Source organism: Synchiropus splendidus, chromosome 1 (assembly GCF_027744825.2).
Source record: "Synchiropus splendidus isolate RoL2022-P1 chromosome 1, RoL_Sspl_1.0, whole genome shotgun sequence".
Taxonomy (NCBI): Eukaryota; Metazoa; Chordata; class Actinopteri; order Syngnathiformes; family Callionymidae; genus Synchiropus; species Synchiropus splendidus.
In genome coordinates this window covers 44,843,645-44,862,405 of record NC_071334.1, presented here as the reverse complement: position 1 = coordinate 44,862,405, position 18,761 = coordinate 44,843,645, and the positions used below count along the sequence as shown (strand labels likewise).

The 18,761-nt window shown below is 41.7% G+C and overlaps 2 protein-coding genes across 2 annotated transcripts; one reads left to right on the top strand and one right to left on the bottom strand.

Annotated features, from left to right (window-relative positions):
• Nucleotides 1-9,618: 9,618 nt before the first annotated feature.
• LOC128751187 (prolactin-releasing peptide receptor-like) lies at nt 9,619-12,860 on the top strand. Its single transcript, XM_053852059.1, has 2 exons — nt 9,619-10,055; nt 12,230-12,860. Exons 1-2 carry the CDS (start codon nt 9,619-9,621, stop codon nt 12,858-12,860), a joined length of 1,068 nt encoding a protein of 355 aa, XP_053708034.1.
• Nucleotides 12,861-14,709: 1,849 nt separating this feature from the next.
• brf2 (BRF2 RNA polymerase III transcription initiation factor subunit) lies at nt 14,710-18,700 on the bottom strand. The gene is made up of 4 exons (XM_053886527.1): nt 18,335-18,700; nt 18,173-18,232; nt 17,778-18,099; nt 14,710-17,200 (listed from the first exon to the last, which is right to left on the bottom strand). Exons 1-4 carry the CDS (start codon nt 18,471-18,473, stop codon nt 16,459-16,461), a joined length of 1,263 nt encoding a protein of 420 aa, XP_053742502.1. The 5' UTR covers nt 18,474-18,700; the 3' UTR covers nt 14,710-16,458.
• Nucleotides 18,701-18,761: the final 61 nt, after the last annotated feature.

The window sequence follows — 18,761 nt, the reverse complement described above, 5'->3', positions numbered from 1 at the left end:
TTTTTAATCATTTTACAGACATAATGTCTCTACTAATGCCAGCATCACAGATAAAACACTGGTCCACTTCATCAGTATTGTAGGAGACTCTACTGTATGTGGATCTTAGGTGGCAGCAAACACTTCAGTGTGTCACTCAGGACACATGAGCAGGGAGGTGGAGACTGAAGAAAGCAGTCCGTATTGAAGTTCACTCTTGATATGAATTTTAGGAGCGAATAATTCCTGTGTCTGTGTGTGGTTGCTGCAATAGAGGTGCAGGAACACACACTGATTAAATGAAATGCAGATGCACAAGTTTAAGGAGTCAATCATACATGTATGTACATAGCCTATTTAACCCACTACCACATCTAACCCACTGAGTGAGAGAACAAAGGAAAACATAAATAACAGTAGACAGTGTAGCATGAATTCCCTTTAGCAGCTAACTACATGCTAACATAACTCACTGCTTTTAGGCGCACACACTTCAGAATTCAATGTTAAAGGAACAGTGCAACCTTTTGCACAAGTATCTTACCTGAGATGATCAGATCAGGTCACTCTCAGAAGGTCAACAGGAAGTGCTGGCTACACAGTTGCAGGTCAGGTGGGAAGGCATGTTGCTGGAGCCATCGCTGCCTTGTTGGGTTGACAGTTACAACAGCTCCATTCTTTATACATTCATCTCTGGTCATGTCATTCTGAAGGAAGACAATTCAGCTTCCACACAAGGCTCAGCACCAGGGCACCTGTGGTCCGGGGCGCACCTCACAATAAAGGCAAACACTGTATGTTTATTTCATCAGTCTTTGCTCAGCATGTAAATAATGAACAACAACTGCCGTGTGACATTTATTTTATCATTCAAGGTCAGGGTTAGGTGTCAGCTGCGATCAACCTCGTCCAGCAGTGTTAGAGGGAGCATAGATATTTTATTGACACAATGTCCTGAGGAGCTGCCCTGCAGAAAGAACTGGCTCCAAATGCAACGCTTTGATTTTTGGCTGCTCATGAGTGAAGATGCTTTACTGATATCTCCTCCAATCACAAAATGACAAGTGTTGAGGTAAATAATATTTTCATTATTCACTTGAACATTTTACTCAGACTTCTGGATTCTCTTGATGAACTTGTTGCTATCACCATTTCTATGATTTCCTTCTATGAGGATGGGAACCACCTGCAGGGCAGCAGAAAGGAAACAGGGAGGACAGGATGGGTCCCTGATGTGGGCTGAAAGCAAGTGTGAGATGAAAATGTGTCAGGAAAAGTCATGAAGCTACAGAAGGAATTTGCTTCACTTAGTTTGTCTGCATGACCTCAGTGAATTGAGTTATCATTGTTCTATGCTCGTGTTCTGAGCTGTGAGAAGCCAGAGCCTCCCTGGATTCAGTGCACACACGGTCTGAGGACTGCTCTCCAATTGTACAGTTGTTTTTCAATACATTCTTGGTTTGCTTAAACTCATCCAGGTTTCAGTTACTGTAGTTTCTCCACCACACAAGCTCTTGAGGTACCTATCACTTGGGGCAGGAAGTCATTCTGATAATCAATGCAAGTGTGGTTCCATCTTTTCTTTTCCTAAACACACTTTATTTTGGAAGTCGAACAGGTAGTTGACGCGTGCCTTCCGATGCAAGAAACATGTCTACAGCTGTTCCTTTTTCTTCGTGACAACAAAACAAACTGTGCAGTATTCCAAACAAAAACAGCAATAACGCCATCAAAAACTAGAATGCTCCTCTGGCTTCCGTGACACTACAAACGTCAACAGGCACACATCACGTCGCGTACGCCTTCTTTAGCCAATGAGAGGAGCAGTCACACCAACCAATGGACACTTCTGTAAGAAACAAACGTAACAGAGCAAACCACTCAGCCACTGTGCATAACGCACAGAATGACTCCAACAAACAAACAAGCACTTCTATTTAAATATAGAGTTATTGGCCTTTTCAGAAAAATGAACTTTGTACGTTTAAACTTTATGTTCACAGAAGTATTTGAGCTGCAGTAAAAACACAGTTGCATTTATTTACAAATGAACGCCAGTTTCGATAGACTGAGTTGATGGCTGCATTACCATCGAATTCATCGTCATTATTAGGAGGATCAACAACAGCAACGTATCTTTGCAGCGGATACCAATTGTGTTGCTGAAACGAAGCAATAATCGGACGTTATCACGTTGGGTGCCCCTGGCTGCAGGAAACAACCTTAGTGCACTTTGTTGTGTTGTCTAGAGCAGTGAGTCTTAAACATAGGGCCAGGGCCCATGGTTGGGCCACGAGACGCTCAGTGTTAATACACGAGCCACATATGGTGGCAGTAGTTTGTCACTGAATTGACTTGACAGCTGCAAATCTGTGATAGTTGCCAACTATGGAGAAGTTCCTGAAAAGAAAACATGATAAAGAAAGTGATGCCATCCCCAACAGTAAAAACAGTTCATCTGTTACACTTCACTTATCTTCTTTATTTATGAAAAAGAAAATATTTTATGATATTTAGACGTTGTTTTATCATATTTATTTTATTCAGAATTGTATTCATGACCAACAGTTTTTCCAATTTTCTCAACAGTTTGCATCAGGGGTATTTTTTTCTTTAGTAAATTTGATGAATATGGTTCTGCTGCTGGTTAGACTTTTCGATGACAAATATCTTTGCCCTGATCACATGGTTTCTTGTCCTTTCACAAGGTTTTGGTTTGTTTACATGTACAGTATGTTTATTGAACACAAATGAAATCAGAAATCAGTAATCACAGTGATGAATCAGTCCTATTCCTTCAATGGGCCCCGGACCCCTTTGTTCTGGAAAAGGTGGGCCTCGAGACCAAAAAGGTTCAGAACCCCCTAAAGCCATTTTGTGTCACTGATGCGCACCAATGTTAGCCATTTCTGGAGGGGGGGGGGTGATGTCCCAGACTACCACAAATATATTTTATTTTAATCATGTGTCAGACACTGAGAATAAAAATAACTTTTGTTCAATGAAATATTCATTTGTGCAACTTCCCCAAACAGTCTTGTGATGAAGAATTCCTAAGGCTTAGGTCTATATCCTCCTTAACAAGATCCGTCAGGTTTGTCCTCTGCTCTTGCATTACTCTCTGGCAAGTTTCCTTCCAAACAAGACGAGGAGGAAGGGCACCGGAGCACACCGACTCTGGCCAAACAGCAGGTATCATCCAGGAAACATAACAGCTACGCTGTGTCTCCAGCTGATCTGATCACAGCTGTCCTTGAGGGCAGAGCCCGGTGAGCAAAGATTCCTGTTCAATGTGCTCGCGGTCTGGTCTTCTTTGACACGGCAATTTATTTTTCATGTGCACCGTGGCCTGTGCTCAACAGAAAGCCCTTAACTGCTGTCACTGAGAAAGATCAAAGTAAATCTGTCTTTTCACGACTAATTGGCGTCAAAGAGCGCAGAGGGCTTGAAAACAAGAGGTGTCAGACACATTTTTGAGAATGTGAGGGAGCAAGTGACTGAATAACAAAAAGAATATGCTACTCCGACTGAATGTAAATAAGTTCCCGGGGAGTTCTTCAAGACAGGTGGACGACAGGACTCCACTCACATGTCACACTTGATCACGCCAGCAGGCTTTTGGCTTCAATATTTATTGATCCGTCCAACAATGTTGTGACTGACAAAGTGACTGAACAGAATTGTTTTCTCTGTGGCTAAATGTATCACACTACGTGCTCGGTATCGGTACTTTAAACACACAAATTCTACCGTCTTTCTCTGTTGATGTTTGTTGTCTGAAGGCCACTGAAGATGAAACACTGCCATCTAGTGGTTGAAGGTCATCTCTTGGCGAGGTGTTGGGAGTTGATCCACGCCTGACTGTGAATCTGTGGCCAAGCACACAGCCATCCGCCATCTCCACCAAGGCTTTACTTGCATTTAAAGCAGAGTGAGGACTGAAACTGAATATGGAAAACAGGGTTTCGAACCTCAGATTGCTAAACTAGAGCAATGATGTCAAATTTAAAGGTTACGGCTTGTTCTCTGTGAGCAAGTCTGAGCCCGTCCACTCTCGCCTCCCTCAATCGGTTCGACTAAACTGTGCAACAACCTGACCTGACTTGACTCCTTACATGAATTCATATACAGCAGATATGATCAATACTGTCACATGTATTAAATCAAGACAGTTGATTTAAGTTTGCTTCATTTGGAGGCAACATGATCAGCTTATTTTGCAGGAACAAATGTTGTGTCTCAATTGTGATTTTTGGGGATTTTGTTTGGCCCCACCTATCAAATGCATTATAGTTATTATGCATGGAACTTTGACAAGTTATTTCTCCAGTAAAGACTAGCTAAGGAAAAGAATCAACCCATTAGAGGTTCTATTCATTGAATTTTATTATTCGACACCAGAGTGATCAGACTAAAGATTCATCTCTACACAAGAGCTTTGTTGTCAAAGTGCGACTCCTTCTAGCATGAAGAAACATTTTAGTGCTTGTATCCAGACATTTTTAACAAATACTTTCCATGCATCTTCCCAATCTCTTTTATCGTGGAGGTTTCAGTTACAAATGACAAATGTTTCCTGTCAAATAAAGTATTTAGGTGATTATTGATTTTATTTAGTTTTTTAGTTTTATTTATCAAAAAAATATTAACTGAATATCCCAGCTCTAATTCGTGTAAGCAACTCCAAATAATCAGTCCACTTCCAATGTTGCGAAACAAAAATAAAAAGCTAAGGGTCCAGAATGGTGCGTGAAGACCATGTTCATTCACACAAAAATGATTGCACATTATGAGCCTCGCGATCACCTTCCTCCTCACGAATCACCATTATCGCAGGGTTAGGTTCTGATCACCATTTTCATGGCTCCCGTTTCAGAGCAGCTTTTCCTCTGCAATAACAAGGGAGAACAAAATGAAGGAAGCTTAAATGACAACCCCAAAGGGAAAGATGAACAAGTGAAAACACCTTATATTGACTTTTTTCCTCACCATTGACCCTCATTTCAACAGAGTTAGATCAACAGACATGCACTTATTCAGGGACCCAGCAGCAGCTGCTCCACCATCTCACCCACTGCAGATGACTTCACACTGGTTGCTTTTTAGTGGAGTTTTGGAGACAGTTTTCTTCATCACCGCCAAATAATTCCGATTTGAAGGGAGTGTTCATTTGAGGGAAAGAGACCTGGCAACGTGCTGACGGACAGGTGGAGCAGTTTCCTGATAGAATGTAAGCAAACGTGAGAAGCGCAGTGTTACCCACTCTTCAAATGCTCTGACATCAATGAACAGTGAGAATCTGCGAAGCCTCTGCATTTCTCAGGCAGAAACACATTAGGATAGGAGACACATAATCTAACTGCATAGAGCTTCTCAAACTCAGACACTCTCGTGGGGAAAAATGGCTGTGGCTGACAGAATCACACCAGTCACAGAACGAGCGACATGAGTGGCTGTCTTTATGTGATCCTGCGATGGACGTGTGACCTGTCAAGGTCATCCTCCTCACTTCCCCTGAAGTACAGGCCTCTTCACTTTGAAGCACTGGGGAAGAATGTCAGAATTTAAGTTAGAATATCCAGTGTCCTAGTTTAGACTTCTGATATCATCAGCTCAACTCTGAGTCTCTGGGAGGCGCAGCAGCAAAACAGCGTAGATTAAGAGGAGAGAATCCTTTCAAATGCACTTGAGTGCTGAGTTTTCATTGCCTAAGATGTTGCAATCAGTCAGCAAAAAATGACTTCCTGAACGGGTTTGTGGTCATACTAGTTAGGTCCTCATACTAAACCCTGCTGTGCAAGAGAGCATTAAACAATCTGCAGAGAGTCTGTGCTGTCATTGGCACCGACGTCTCTCTCCCTCGCACATCTCTCCACTTGTTTAGAGAACAGTCGCTGCAGCTTCGCCGCTCTCAGACTCACTGAAGGACTGTCAGCTCCTCAACTGCTCTCCACTGGCTCAGGTAGGGAACTGACTTCATTGTGACTCATGACATCGACAGTCATTTTATTCATTCATCAGAGTAGCATTTGTTAAATGAAATGTTGCTTGGATTTAACTTCTTTAAAGAGGACTGTTTCAGGAAAAAAAAGTTTGTGAGTGTAGATTTTTGATCAAAGGTGAACATTAATACAAGGACAATATAATAGCTATAAAGGACCTTTTGAAGTGCTATCATGAAGCGGCAAAATGGCATAAAGCTAAAAGAGCTTGCTGTGTTTGGTTCAGGCATTTCACATAGCACATTGTGTAAATGACACTGCATCATGACAGTTTCCTGTTGGCCATTATTTATTAACAATAGGGAAAAATACATTGCAGAGCGAATTAAAAGGACAAAGATGAAACGCAAAACTGAGAATAGGAGAAATGAATGACGTTTTCCATTGACGATTATTTCACCAGTGAAGTTGCGGAAAGCAGGTATCAAGCTATATTCCACCAAATACTTATGTCATATGTCATACGCATGTCATGGAGAGATATAAAAAAAGACAATAATGAGCCTCTAACATACATCAGATTTTAAAGAATCCTGTTCTCCTCACTCAGTAACATGTTTGAATTAATTGTACACAGCCGAAATAGATTTTATCCATTGTGCTACTGTCAATATTTATAACTCAGTTGGTCCCAAATGCCAATCGGCACTGGCAAACTGAAAAGGCGGAACAACGGAGGTGCGCTACCAGTATTTAATGAACACCGAACACAATCAGAATTGAAGGCATAGCCGCAAACCAGAGAGAAGACAAACATGCAGGGAAGGGGGAAAAAAATGAAACGGAAAGCAAGCAAGCTCGAAAAACAGGGAGAACAAAAATACACCCGGCATGAGCCGCACAAGGTCCAACAGAAAATGCTGAAAAAACACTTGAAGGAAGCAAGAGGCAAGTAGTGTAAGTTTCAAGGTATAATTTAATTTAGAAAATTAAAAAACACTGGAAAAAAAACTTCTTTTTAAATAAATTAAAAAAAGCATCCTCATCCACATCTTTTTCATGGTTTTCACATTATGATACATGTCCGCATCATTTAAAGAAATGGAACAATAAGGAATGCAAAAATGATATTATTGTGTACAATAGGTCATCAAATCAGTGTCAGCTCAGTCTGTCAAGTCGGTGGCCTGCAGGGATTTTTTATGTCCAGCAGGTGTCAGTATTCAATGACACAGTATCAGCACAGTGTGTCATTGTGTTTAAACGCTTTATATGATGCCTCATTTATCCAGCACTAATATAATACTTAAGGAAGAAGAGGTAGAAGAGATGACAGTGTGGAACCAGGTATCTTAAGTAAAGACGCAGTGACTGCATGTCGTGTATGAATTAAAGATGATCAAAACAACAAATTTGCAAAAAAAAAAAAAAATGTGTCGATTAACCGAAATCATCAGTAAACTGACACCATTTTGTTACACCTCATACATATTTGTATATTCATAAGACATCATAATGCAGTAAGTCTTTATAGAAGATGTTATGAGTGTTCATAATCAAGTGCAACACTGTTTCTTTAGTATTACAAATGTTTTTGTTTCGTCCAATATTTCTAATACATCATAAACCTTGTCATAAGTGATCATATATTATGATGAACATTCATAACACATTCTACTGTATAAACCTTAGAACGACATTATGATGTCTTATGAATATACCAATTATGCATTATAGGTGTATGTAAATGTAATGTTTAACCAACAAAATGCATACTACAGTATATATATCAAATATATCAAGGAACTATTTGAGCACACAATAATCATATCAAATGACTAAAACTGGTCGGCTCACATAGCAGAGGTCAAATGTTACTTTTAGATTGATTTTAAGGCATTATATGAAACAAAATAATTGGTGAATATTGTTAGAGTCCGGGTTGTCCCTCCAGACTTGCCAGCAGGTGTGTGCGTGGTCTGGGGACAGTGTGCAGGGTTGTTGATGGTGTGTGTACAAGATGGAATAAACCAAAGTTGACAACCCTGACTCTGCACCAAATCTTAGTCAAATCTGACAGCTGCTCAATAAGTGTCATGCAAGTATTCCCATTAAAACATATAGTTTGTGTTAATAAGTGGCATTTTATATTCAAAATGAAGTTGTAATATATGATCGGAATTATGTGCTCACAGTTATGTATTCCAAAAAATGGTAAAAACACATGAAACACTGAAAACACAGTAAGACCAAGTTATTTAAAAAATATAAAACAACAATGTAAAGCTATATGAAATAAAATAAAAAACACTAGAGTCCCATGAGACTTTCAATAGAAAATGTTTTTTTGTTTGTATGAAATGCAAATGAAATGATGCCATATATATTCTCGACTCACACTATACTGTTCATTCTGTACCATCTCTCAGCTGTTTAAATGACCTTATCTATGTGTGCTATTTCAGTGGGGACGCCATCTTGTTCTTTTTTTCACTGTATGAAAGACACACACAAAAGGTACACCACACTGGTTAATGTGTTGTTTGTGATTATCACCTGGTAATATCACTTCCTGCCTTAACAGTCTTCAGTAGGGATGGGCGATATGGACAAAAAATGTTATCATGATAAATGTTGTAATTTTAGCGATAACGATAATCATCACGATAAATACATTTTCGTTCTATTCCATGTCTTGGACGCTACAGTCTCTCTTGAAACTGTTTCATGATGAAACTTATTACTGGAGTTTGTCTCCAACATCATTATTTGTTTATGTTTACATATAATGGTTAACTAAGTGCAGAGATGAGAAATTCAGTATTTCACGTCTCTGGTAGAAGCTGCTGGTGTCTGACAGACTACTCTGCCAGCTTTATTTAGGGGTTAAATTGAGCTGTTTGTCTGCTGTATCTCATGTCTCTGAACAGTTGACTTGAACTAAGGACCAGTCTGGACACATTTCCTAGATGTTATTGAAGAAATATTAGAAATCATGTGCATAAATGATCATTTAGTCATATTCTATTCTCCAAATCTTGATACAAACTGTCAGTCCTTTGTCTTGTGTGATGAAAAATGTTCACAATTCTCTCTCCTAAAGTGGTTGTTTTCCATTGCCTTATTGAAGATTTGACTAATACTTTGACCGCTTTAGAATTTGTTGATGGTCCCTAACTGATGCTGGGTCGTAGCATGTGTGCTGCCTGTGAGAGTGTGTCTGCGATCAGTGAATACCAGAGCCAGATACCAGTACGTCCAATATGCAACTATTTTCACCATGGTGTTTCGCGGAGGCGCCAGTGCAGCGGGAGACCTGCATGTGTTGATGTGAACCAAGGCAGACGACCGCGTCAGAGAACCTATGAGGACCACTCCATCTAATAAAAGAAACAGGGATCCAGAGACTCAGAGTCGACTGGTGTCATTATCAAAGGTTTCGTGTTTTAAAAATAAGTTTAAAACTATGATAGTGAATCAAAGTCCACCACACTCTCCACAACTGTCACACGCCGGTGTCAGCTGTCAAACGCCGTGGACCTGCAGATGCAGAATTGTCATTGTGGAGATTGTATTTGGCGTGTACGATAAGTTATCGCCCATCCCTACTTTTGAGTGACGAATAAACACATGAATAAATCGAGATGGATTGAAATGAAGTTGCAATGCTTCTCTGTATTTGGCACAGACATCAGCCATGGAGTCGAACCACAGCAGCCTCACCAAGAACACTTCAACTGCCCGACACACGGAGCCAGTATACGAGGTTGCCGTGCAGAACGGCTCCACCAACGGCAGCACTCAGTTTGCAGATGTGGCGCTGCTGCAGACCTTCAAGCCTCTCATCATCCCCTTCTACGTGCTGGTGCTGGTGGTCGGCATCTCCGGGAATTACCTGCTGGTCTATGTCATCTGCCGAACACGCAGGATGCACAACGTCACCAACTTCTTCATTGGGAACCTGGCCTTCTCTGACATGCTCATGTGCGTGACTTGTGTCCCCTTCACACTGGCCTACGCCTTCAACCCTCATGGATGGGTCTTCGGACGCACCTTGTGCTACCTGGTCTTCCTCATTCAGCCAGTTACCGTCTACGTCTCGGTCTTCACACTCACAGCTATTGCTGTTGACAGGTGAGTTTACGGAGGACCTTGTTTTCCATCTTAGACCTGAGCTTCTCAGGAAAATAAACGATAACCATAACGGATACATGTGAACACCATAACCTGTTGAGAAGCTTCCACTTAGTCAGGGATTTCTTTGCATATACTATCTATTTAATCCTGTTAAGAAAACATGCTTAATTTAAAAGTGTTCACTCAAATAGCAAGTATATGTCTGATCAAACAAAGTTTACTCAGCTCAACATTCCACACCATGTTCCCTCAATTAGCTCCCCAATTACTTCTTACAAAATGTGCGCCTGATTTGCATGCACCGATGGTGCGTTCCTCCTTAGTGAAGAATTATGTGGCTTTATTCTGCATCTGAAGATCTTCCGTCGCTGCAGCCAGCTGGCATTTAACAAAATAATGAGACAGATACTTCTCACTGCTTTTCACATATTTCAAAACACATTTAACTAACAGCATACAGTACTTTCAAAACGCGGCAGTTAATGGTGAGTGGATTGAAAATACGCGCAATAAGAACCGGAGTATTCAGCAGGAGGTTAGGCATGTGGCATTTGAAGAAGATGGCCTGCGAACATAGCAGCTAGCTGCCATTTGTGTCCAGTTTTAAATGATGAAACGATCCACGTGGGGAAAACAGGGAAAAAAATGACAGTTTGTAAATGACAAATTCAACACTCAACATTATCATCCCACGTAAAGCAGAAACTGCTTTTGACCAGTTTATTCTTGAAACATATACTTTAAACTTTAAAGTTCTGAACTATGATACAACTTTTGTCCTTGCACAGTTCTGCACAGGTATTCTACACATTATTTTTTTCAGGACGGACAGCCTCTATTTAGGGTGCACTTTCTTGAAAGAACACTGATTGACACCCCACCACCACATGAGGACCCTCAGCACATTTCTCAGGGATCTGATTTTTTCCCTTTTTTCCCTTGACATTCCTGAACTCACCTTAAGACAGTGGTCTTTTTCTTCCCCTCATACAGGAACTTGATGAGGCCAGACATCCAGTGGGGGGTCCATCACACGTCATATTTTCAATGCTTGACTGAATCCTATCACGCGTGTCCCTCACAATATCTCTTATATATTATATATTATATATTATATATTCTCTTATATATTCATACATAGTTTCAGAAACTGGAATTAGAAAATTCAAATGTTAGATTAAAAAAATATATGTTGTTAATTAGAGAATTTGTGATTAATGAATCTCAATTAATCGCAGTTTAATGGTAAAAGAATATTTGCCTCAAGAAGCCACATTTTTCAATTGGAATGAATCTGCTATATTACTGAATCAAATGATGGACCCATTATTTTGCATCAGTTTGACAATAGCACAATAAATCACAATGGTGTCTATATTGAAGTTTTTATATCGCCTTATTTAAACTAAAGCTCTTTTAATGTCTTGAAAATATTTGTATAAGAATTTCAGTGTTATAAGAATTTCAAGTACATTCAGAGCAGTGGAAACCCTGGCCATTGTGTAGTGAAAAACATCCCTGAACCAAAGCAAACAGATGCTTTTGTTTGCTTTTGTTCAGGGATACCTCCATGTTTGTTGTTGTTGTTATCATCCTAGCTGCCACGTGTCTTGTGCATCAGTGGGATCAGTGGACCAGGAACTCCTGCACTGACAAAGGTTCCCTGTTGTCTGGAGAGCAAACGGTTCAATTAAATTAAAAATATTTTTGTTGTAATTAATTAATAGTAAAATGTTGTAATTAATTCATCGTAAGTAACTTGTTAAAGTCCCACCAGTAACTGTTATCCACTTTCATCCTCATTGATCTGACTGGTAAATCTTTTGGTTTACTGATGAACTCATGAACAATGATGAGTCATTTCTCTCATTTCAAAATCTTAGTGATCTTTCCTCGAATGCTTGTATGGCTCGTTCGGCTCCGTTTGGTTGATTTTGTTGTTTGGTTTATTTTTCCTTACCGGAAGATAGACCGCGGTTCAAATCCATAATATCACTGATTCTGAATATATTTTTTCACTCCTGTCTCATATAACAGCTCAAAAAATATTTGATCTAATAGGTGAAGCCTACATTGGACTGACTGTGAGATCAGGCAAGTGGTTGTCTGCTCCTGCCGAACTGTACCTGTCCAGTGCAAGTGGGGTTTTCATCTTCAGTCTTGTCTTACAGATACTACGCGACGGTGCACCCGTTGAAGAAACGCACCACAGTGGTCACTTGCGTTGCAGTGTTGGCTGGAATCTGGCTTCTGTCCTGTGTCCTGGTGGTGCCGGCCGTCAGCCACACCTACCACGTAGAGTTCAAAGATGAAGGCTTCACCATCTGTGAGGAGTTCTGGATCGATCAAGAGGCAGAAAGACGCGTTTACGCGTACAGCACCCTGCTAGTCACCTACGTTCTGCCCTTATCGGCTGTTTTTGTCTCTTATCTCTGCATCACGGTCAAACTGAAAAAGTGTGTCGCTCCTGGTCACAGGTCACAAGGTCAGGCAGGGGTTCACCAAGCACGTAAGAAGAAAATATTTCGCCTGGTTGCTCTGCTGGTGACTGTGTTTGCAGTCTGCTGGCTGCCCATCCATGTGTTCAACGTGCTGCGAGACATCGACATCCACCTGATCAACAAACGCTTCTTCTTGCTCATCCAACTGCTCTGTCACCTGTGCGCCATGAGCTCCTCCTGCTGCAACCCGTTTCTCTACGCGTGGCTCCATGACCGCTTCCGCGCAGAGCTGAGGAAGCTGTTCAAATGCCATCGCCGCGTTGGAGACCCTGTCAATCTCCGTGCAGGCATGACCCTGTAATTATCTCCGGCAGAAAATGGCTGCTATTCGTGCGTCTTGCTGGTCTGAAGTGTGACATAATATCTCAAAGAAGTTTTGTGTTTTGATGCAGATTGCGTCCAGAGCAGCAGGTGACTGAGCGAGAGGGCTTTTGGCCCTTAGCAGAGCACAGCAGCAAAACTATGGTAATACATGTCGAAAGTGTCCGACTTTTATCATCGACAACTTGACTCAAATAACAAGGACACACACACACACACACTTGCTTTGTCTAAGTTTAAAATGAATAGAAATGAAACAACAGCAGCATTTGTGTTCATACACTGTTATGTATTCAATAGATTCAGAGAGAGAAAAAAAATGCCAGAAATACTGACATAAAAGTACAGGAGCTCAACTTACTGCTCACACTCGCGGCGGCCATCTTGGATTATACACCTGAGGATGCTCTCACTTTCCCACTTGTGAATCTGACCTCAGGTGTAGCTAGCAGTTCCTGTGTTCCAGGCACAACTGGAACGCACCATCAGTTAACATACATCACTCCGTGGGCCGCAAAATCAGGTGCAGTGGTTTGGTTAATTTAGAATTTAGAATGCCAAAACAACACCCATTTCAAGCTGTAGGGTGCATCATACGGCGGACCAGTTTCAGGGCCTGTCCCCTGTGTTTGCTTGTTCCAAGTGAACGTAAAAATGTTTGAAGTTAATGTGAAGTGAATCCACAGTACAGTGAGTGTATCAGATTATTCAGAGAACACGTGCTTTTAAATTGTTTACCATTTGAAAGGACAAGTGGATGTGCAATGCAGAATGAGCGTGTAACAATGTGTTTGTTTTTCAATGATGTGAGTTAAGTGTGTGCACGCATTGTGTTTGTGTGTGCAGCTAAGCCGTTGCTTTTACTGTGTTACATAGCGCAGTGGGTGAACATGTGGCAGGTACATGTGCTTGATATTTGGATTGAGATAAAATGTCGTACAAGTAACATCTGACTTACGACCTGCTCGACTTACATCCACCCATATCTACGACCACGGCCAGCAGATGCTTATTTATTTATTTTTATTCAATGTCTGGCACCGCAGCACATAGCAGCCCGGCAATACGCACGGCAGTTATGGCAGCACAGTGTCCCAGCATCTCACTCTCACACTGCAAACTACCACTACAGTATCACCTTTGCGTCAGCTATTTTGAATGGTATTCGACTTGCGTCCAATCTGACTTACGACCGGTTGGTCGGAACCCATCCTGCTCGTAAGTCGGATGTTACTTGTATTTGGGGGGTGTGAGAGGAAGTAAAATAAAAGATGTGTAGGCCTTCTTGAAAGTCATTCAACTTCACAGCGTTGTTTGACTCAGCTCTCAGTACGAAGTTTGAACTGATGTCACGAAAACCCTCTCGTGTTACCGACAAAGGGTCACGGGATGATGACATTCCTCACTGTAGACATAATACAAGTGACACACTGCACGTAGCCTTGGCTAACTGTTGTCTTGTAAGATGAAGAATGTTTTTGGGTTGTGAGGGACAAAGAAGAAGACCCTGTCTGATGATCTGCTATGAAGGCTTGGTGGATTAAGTTTGTTTTTCACAATGGCATTTGCAGCTGCAAACATGTTGCAGCTCTGGAGCTGCTGTTGCTAAAGTGAAGACATGGTTTTGCCGCATACTAAAACACCATTTCACTCCTTTGGAATGAATCAATCTGTGAACTTTGGGTTGCGCACGTGAGTGGCAAGGGGTGGCCAAGTGTACTTATGAAGGGTATGTGACACTTGAGGTGGTGAGAAAACAACTGGACACCGCCAGTGAAGCTTATGGAACCTGTTGAGGGCAAATTCAAGTGAGATCAATGAGGCACAGGATCAATGATTTATTGAAAAGAAATGTTTCAGGCAATGATTGTGCAATGCAGACTTGCACAGATAAATAATAGAAAGGACACATTTTGTGCGTGAATCATCAATAATTATTCTGTTTGAGTTTGGCAGATTGTAGCTAAGCAACTGTAGAAAATTCACAGGCTTCTCTGTACATGTGGACTCGTACAATAAAAGGTCAGAGAGTATCTGCGTTTCCTAGCATTTACAAACACCACCAGCATATTTACGAGAAGTTGAAGGTTGATCTTCTTGATCTTCTCTTTCACAGCTCTTGTCTTTCTTCATGTGTCTGTATTACATAAGGCCCAGTTGATGCTGCCCCCAGTTTTACTGGGCGAAATCAGAGGGAGCAGCATCAGGGGCTCAAGGTGGCTACACACTCAAGGATTCTCAAAATCTTTTCTTTTCCTGTCAGGGACTTCAAAAGACCTTCAAATGGATTTAAGACAATTCATTGTATGACAAGTGGATGTCAACCCCTTCACCACAGATCACACATGAAGCAGCTGGTGCGTCATCATAAATCGTTGTGAGTCAGTGCTGGTGCGGATGTAAAACTACGTGAATAACAATCCAACCACGGATGTGCGCCACCACAGAGGCAGAAATGAGAGAGTACAAAGATTACATTGAATAACAGCACCATTCCATTTCTAAAAAACACAAAAATGGACGGAGGGGGAAATAGCGCATTCAGAGTCTTCTATCAAGCTGTCGAAATGTCAGCTAAAATGCCAAGACCTCTGTCAAGCCTGTGCAGTTCCTCTGCACTTCAGATTCCCATCATGTTTTTCATGTCAGACTCAAGCCCATGGTTTGTCGGCTAGCCCGACATCAATGTTAAAATCGCTCACCAATTTGCTTGCATCATTGTAAAATCTTATAACATCAGAACAGTCATGCATGCTGTACTGGCCACCATCAGTCTCCATCGAGCCCTTCAAGTCTCCAGCCTCTTCTTCACTAAGCAGTGAAGTTAGTGCCCTCATGAAGACCGCCTTCATCCCTGTTTCTGGGTTTTTTTCCTTTTCTTAATATATCCATTTTTTTATTGCAATGTTATAGACATAATTTCTTTGTTCTAATACTGTTGGAGGGGAAGAGGGAAAAGAAGATGATCATTGAGATTTGTATTTTTGCTGTCATGAGTCAATAAAAATATTGTCAGAAAAAAAAATCCAGTTCCAACCAGGGGCATTTATGTCTGTCTGGATGTGTGAATCCATCCTCCTGCTCTGGAGCTGCTGTTGCTAAAGTGGAGACGTGGTTTTGCCGCGTACTAAAACACCATTTTAGTCCTCTGGAATCAATCGAACTGTGAACTTTGGGTTGTGCACGCCAGGAATGAGGACAAAAATTAATTGAGGAGGGAAGACAACATCTTGACGCAAACAGTGACGGCGCTCCTCAAATCAGAGTCTCGGTCATGTGAGATTTGATAACTGATTTTCTGACCGTATTTTATCGTAATAAAAAGCATCTTCAGAAGTCTGAATAATTTAGGAAGAAAACAGAACATAGAAAACGTATTTCGGTGTCAAATATTCATATCATGAAATACGTCAACAGTCCGAACAGCATATTTGTAATTATCACTTTGAGTTTATTTTTAATAGTGAAAAAAAAGCTACATGTCTGTGGCCAAACAAAATCACCCACACCATTTAATTAATTACAAATTTACAAAATATATAAGATAAACATAATCAGCAGCACCAACGTCCAACACATCAGTTTTGTTGGTTTAAAATTTTCTGCGCTCGGGAGAAGTCACTGATCTCTTGAGGGGTGCGGATGTAGGAGTCTATCTCGCTGTCAGAGATGTCTTCATCGCCAGTTACATCCACTAGTGGGTGCTGCTGCTCCACTCGCCTTTTCTTGGGATGGGCCACACATGGAGGAGCAAACAGTAGCCTCTTGCCCCATTTACATCTTGAATCAGTGCTAGATGTGCTCTCCCCTGACTTTTCAACATCCTGTTCACTTTCTGCCACAGAAGGGGCGCTTTCATTCCCCTGGTCTAATTCAGACGGTTTTTCCAGGCCATCTTCAGTGTCTGAAGTATCTTCGTGACGCCGCAGAGCCTTGAAGAGAAGTGACGTCCGGTGCTTCAGGATGTCCTCCACCAGTTCAACAACGTTATCTGGAGTCACCGGCTGTCGAGCCCAGGGAATCTCCTTGCCAAGCTTCACAAGGACTTCTTTTATCTCTGCTACTCTGGTCAGGGCCATAGCGAGCTTATTCACTCTGGCCATCTTGCAGAACTTACTCAGGGTGACCTTGAGACGATTCCGGGTGGGATTTAAAGATTGCCAAGCCAGATAGACAGCTGCCATCATTATGAAGATCGGTTTACGGCCCGTCACTATCCACGTGTCTGCTGCCAGCTCCAGCAGAGCTTCGGTACGTTTGGCCAGGCTTCTGGTGGACTCTGCAAACTCCTCAGCAACACAATCTGAACCCAGTTTGTACCTGAAGAAGAAAAAAAAAACTATCAATGGGGGATTCAGCTTTATTTTGCTTGATGTTCAAGACAAATTCTACTGGCATTATTTGACAGCACCTAATCCAGAAGCTAAACGGGAGAACTATGAGCTGAGACTGCTTATGGTTACATAACCATCCCTAGAATACCACAAAAATACATGATAGCTACTTTTAGGAACATCCCTCAGTTGCACAGCTGTAACAGCAACATAAGTCTGAGCTGCAAATAGCACGAGCCACCGTCACGAATGGATCAATGGCTGTTTCAGAGAGAACCAGAATGAGCTTTATTGCCAAGTTCCGAGAGGATCCCACCAACTAGGAAAGTGCTTTGGAACAACATACAACAATGAACAAAACATAAGAATAATAATAACAAAATAATAATAATAATAATAATGATAGAATAAACATAGAATATAATAGATAGAACAAAAAAAACGATTAACAACAAGGGCTGTCTATGAATTCATCAGTCTGACGGCCGAGGGGAGAAATGCACTTTCAATGAAGTCTAAATACCGACCAATACAGCACTAAATCAAATGTCACACTGACTTACTCTACACAGTGAGCCTCTATTAGCGTCGTGATGCTGACAAATGGTGACGTGACGTTGGCAACTTGGACCATGTCTTGGTAAACGCCAGCCACCGTCATGGCGTCGCTGTCCAGCATGCATGCGATGGTTCCCATGGAGACGGGCCAGTTGAGCAAACGGCAGCTCAGCAGGATACAGCAGCCGCCCAGAATGTCCTTCTTGGAGTTGAGCACGTTGATGAATTTTTCATGTTGATAGGTCTGTTTGAAAAATTTGATGGAATGTTCCTCGATCTCTTGGTTGAGCCTCAGAGTGCGACATATGGCTTGCACGCGCAGCACTCCTGGAATTGAGTACATGAGAGCAGCCGCAGAGGGAGCAGTTCAAGTACTTTGCAGCAAGTCCACAAAACTCACCTTTCTTCAAGTTCAGGCACGGCTTCTTGGTCGCAGCTGAGGTGAAGGCGTAGCTGACATCTACAGAGGGATGATACCAGACATGGAACATTAGGGTGAAATGAAACAAGCGACTGTTAAAAGCTGTGCAACACCATTACGATTATGGTTTATTTCACACACCTGTTCCTTCGCTGGGGTTGCCGGTCAGTATGCCCTCGGACACCACTAAGCCGCAGTCCGCACACACTAACTGATTCTGGGCATAAAGGTCGTCCTCCACGACGTTCGTGGATCCACAGTTTGAACAGGTAGAAGTCATTGCTGACAGATTTGCAAAAAAACAACGACTAATGGCACGTTTAACCCAACACACATTTCACAGGTGTTGACGTTCGCTAAACGTTAGTGACCAAAATATTGCCGTGTGGAAACAAGAGCAGCCTCCTAAAGGTTCCGGCTGTGCAAAGTGCTCGGTCACGTGACACTTTTATTTTACCCAACGCAGTCATCTTACGTTGTTGTTTCCACCGCGACTTTAAAAAGAGAAGTCGTTCTTCGTTGAATAACTAATTATAATAACACACATATTGCCGGTAACTAGATTTTT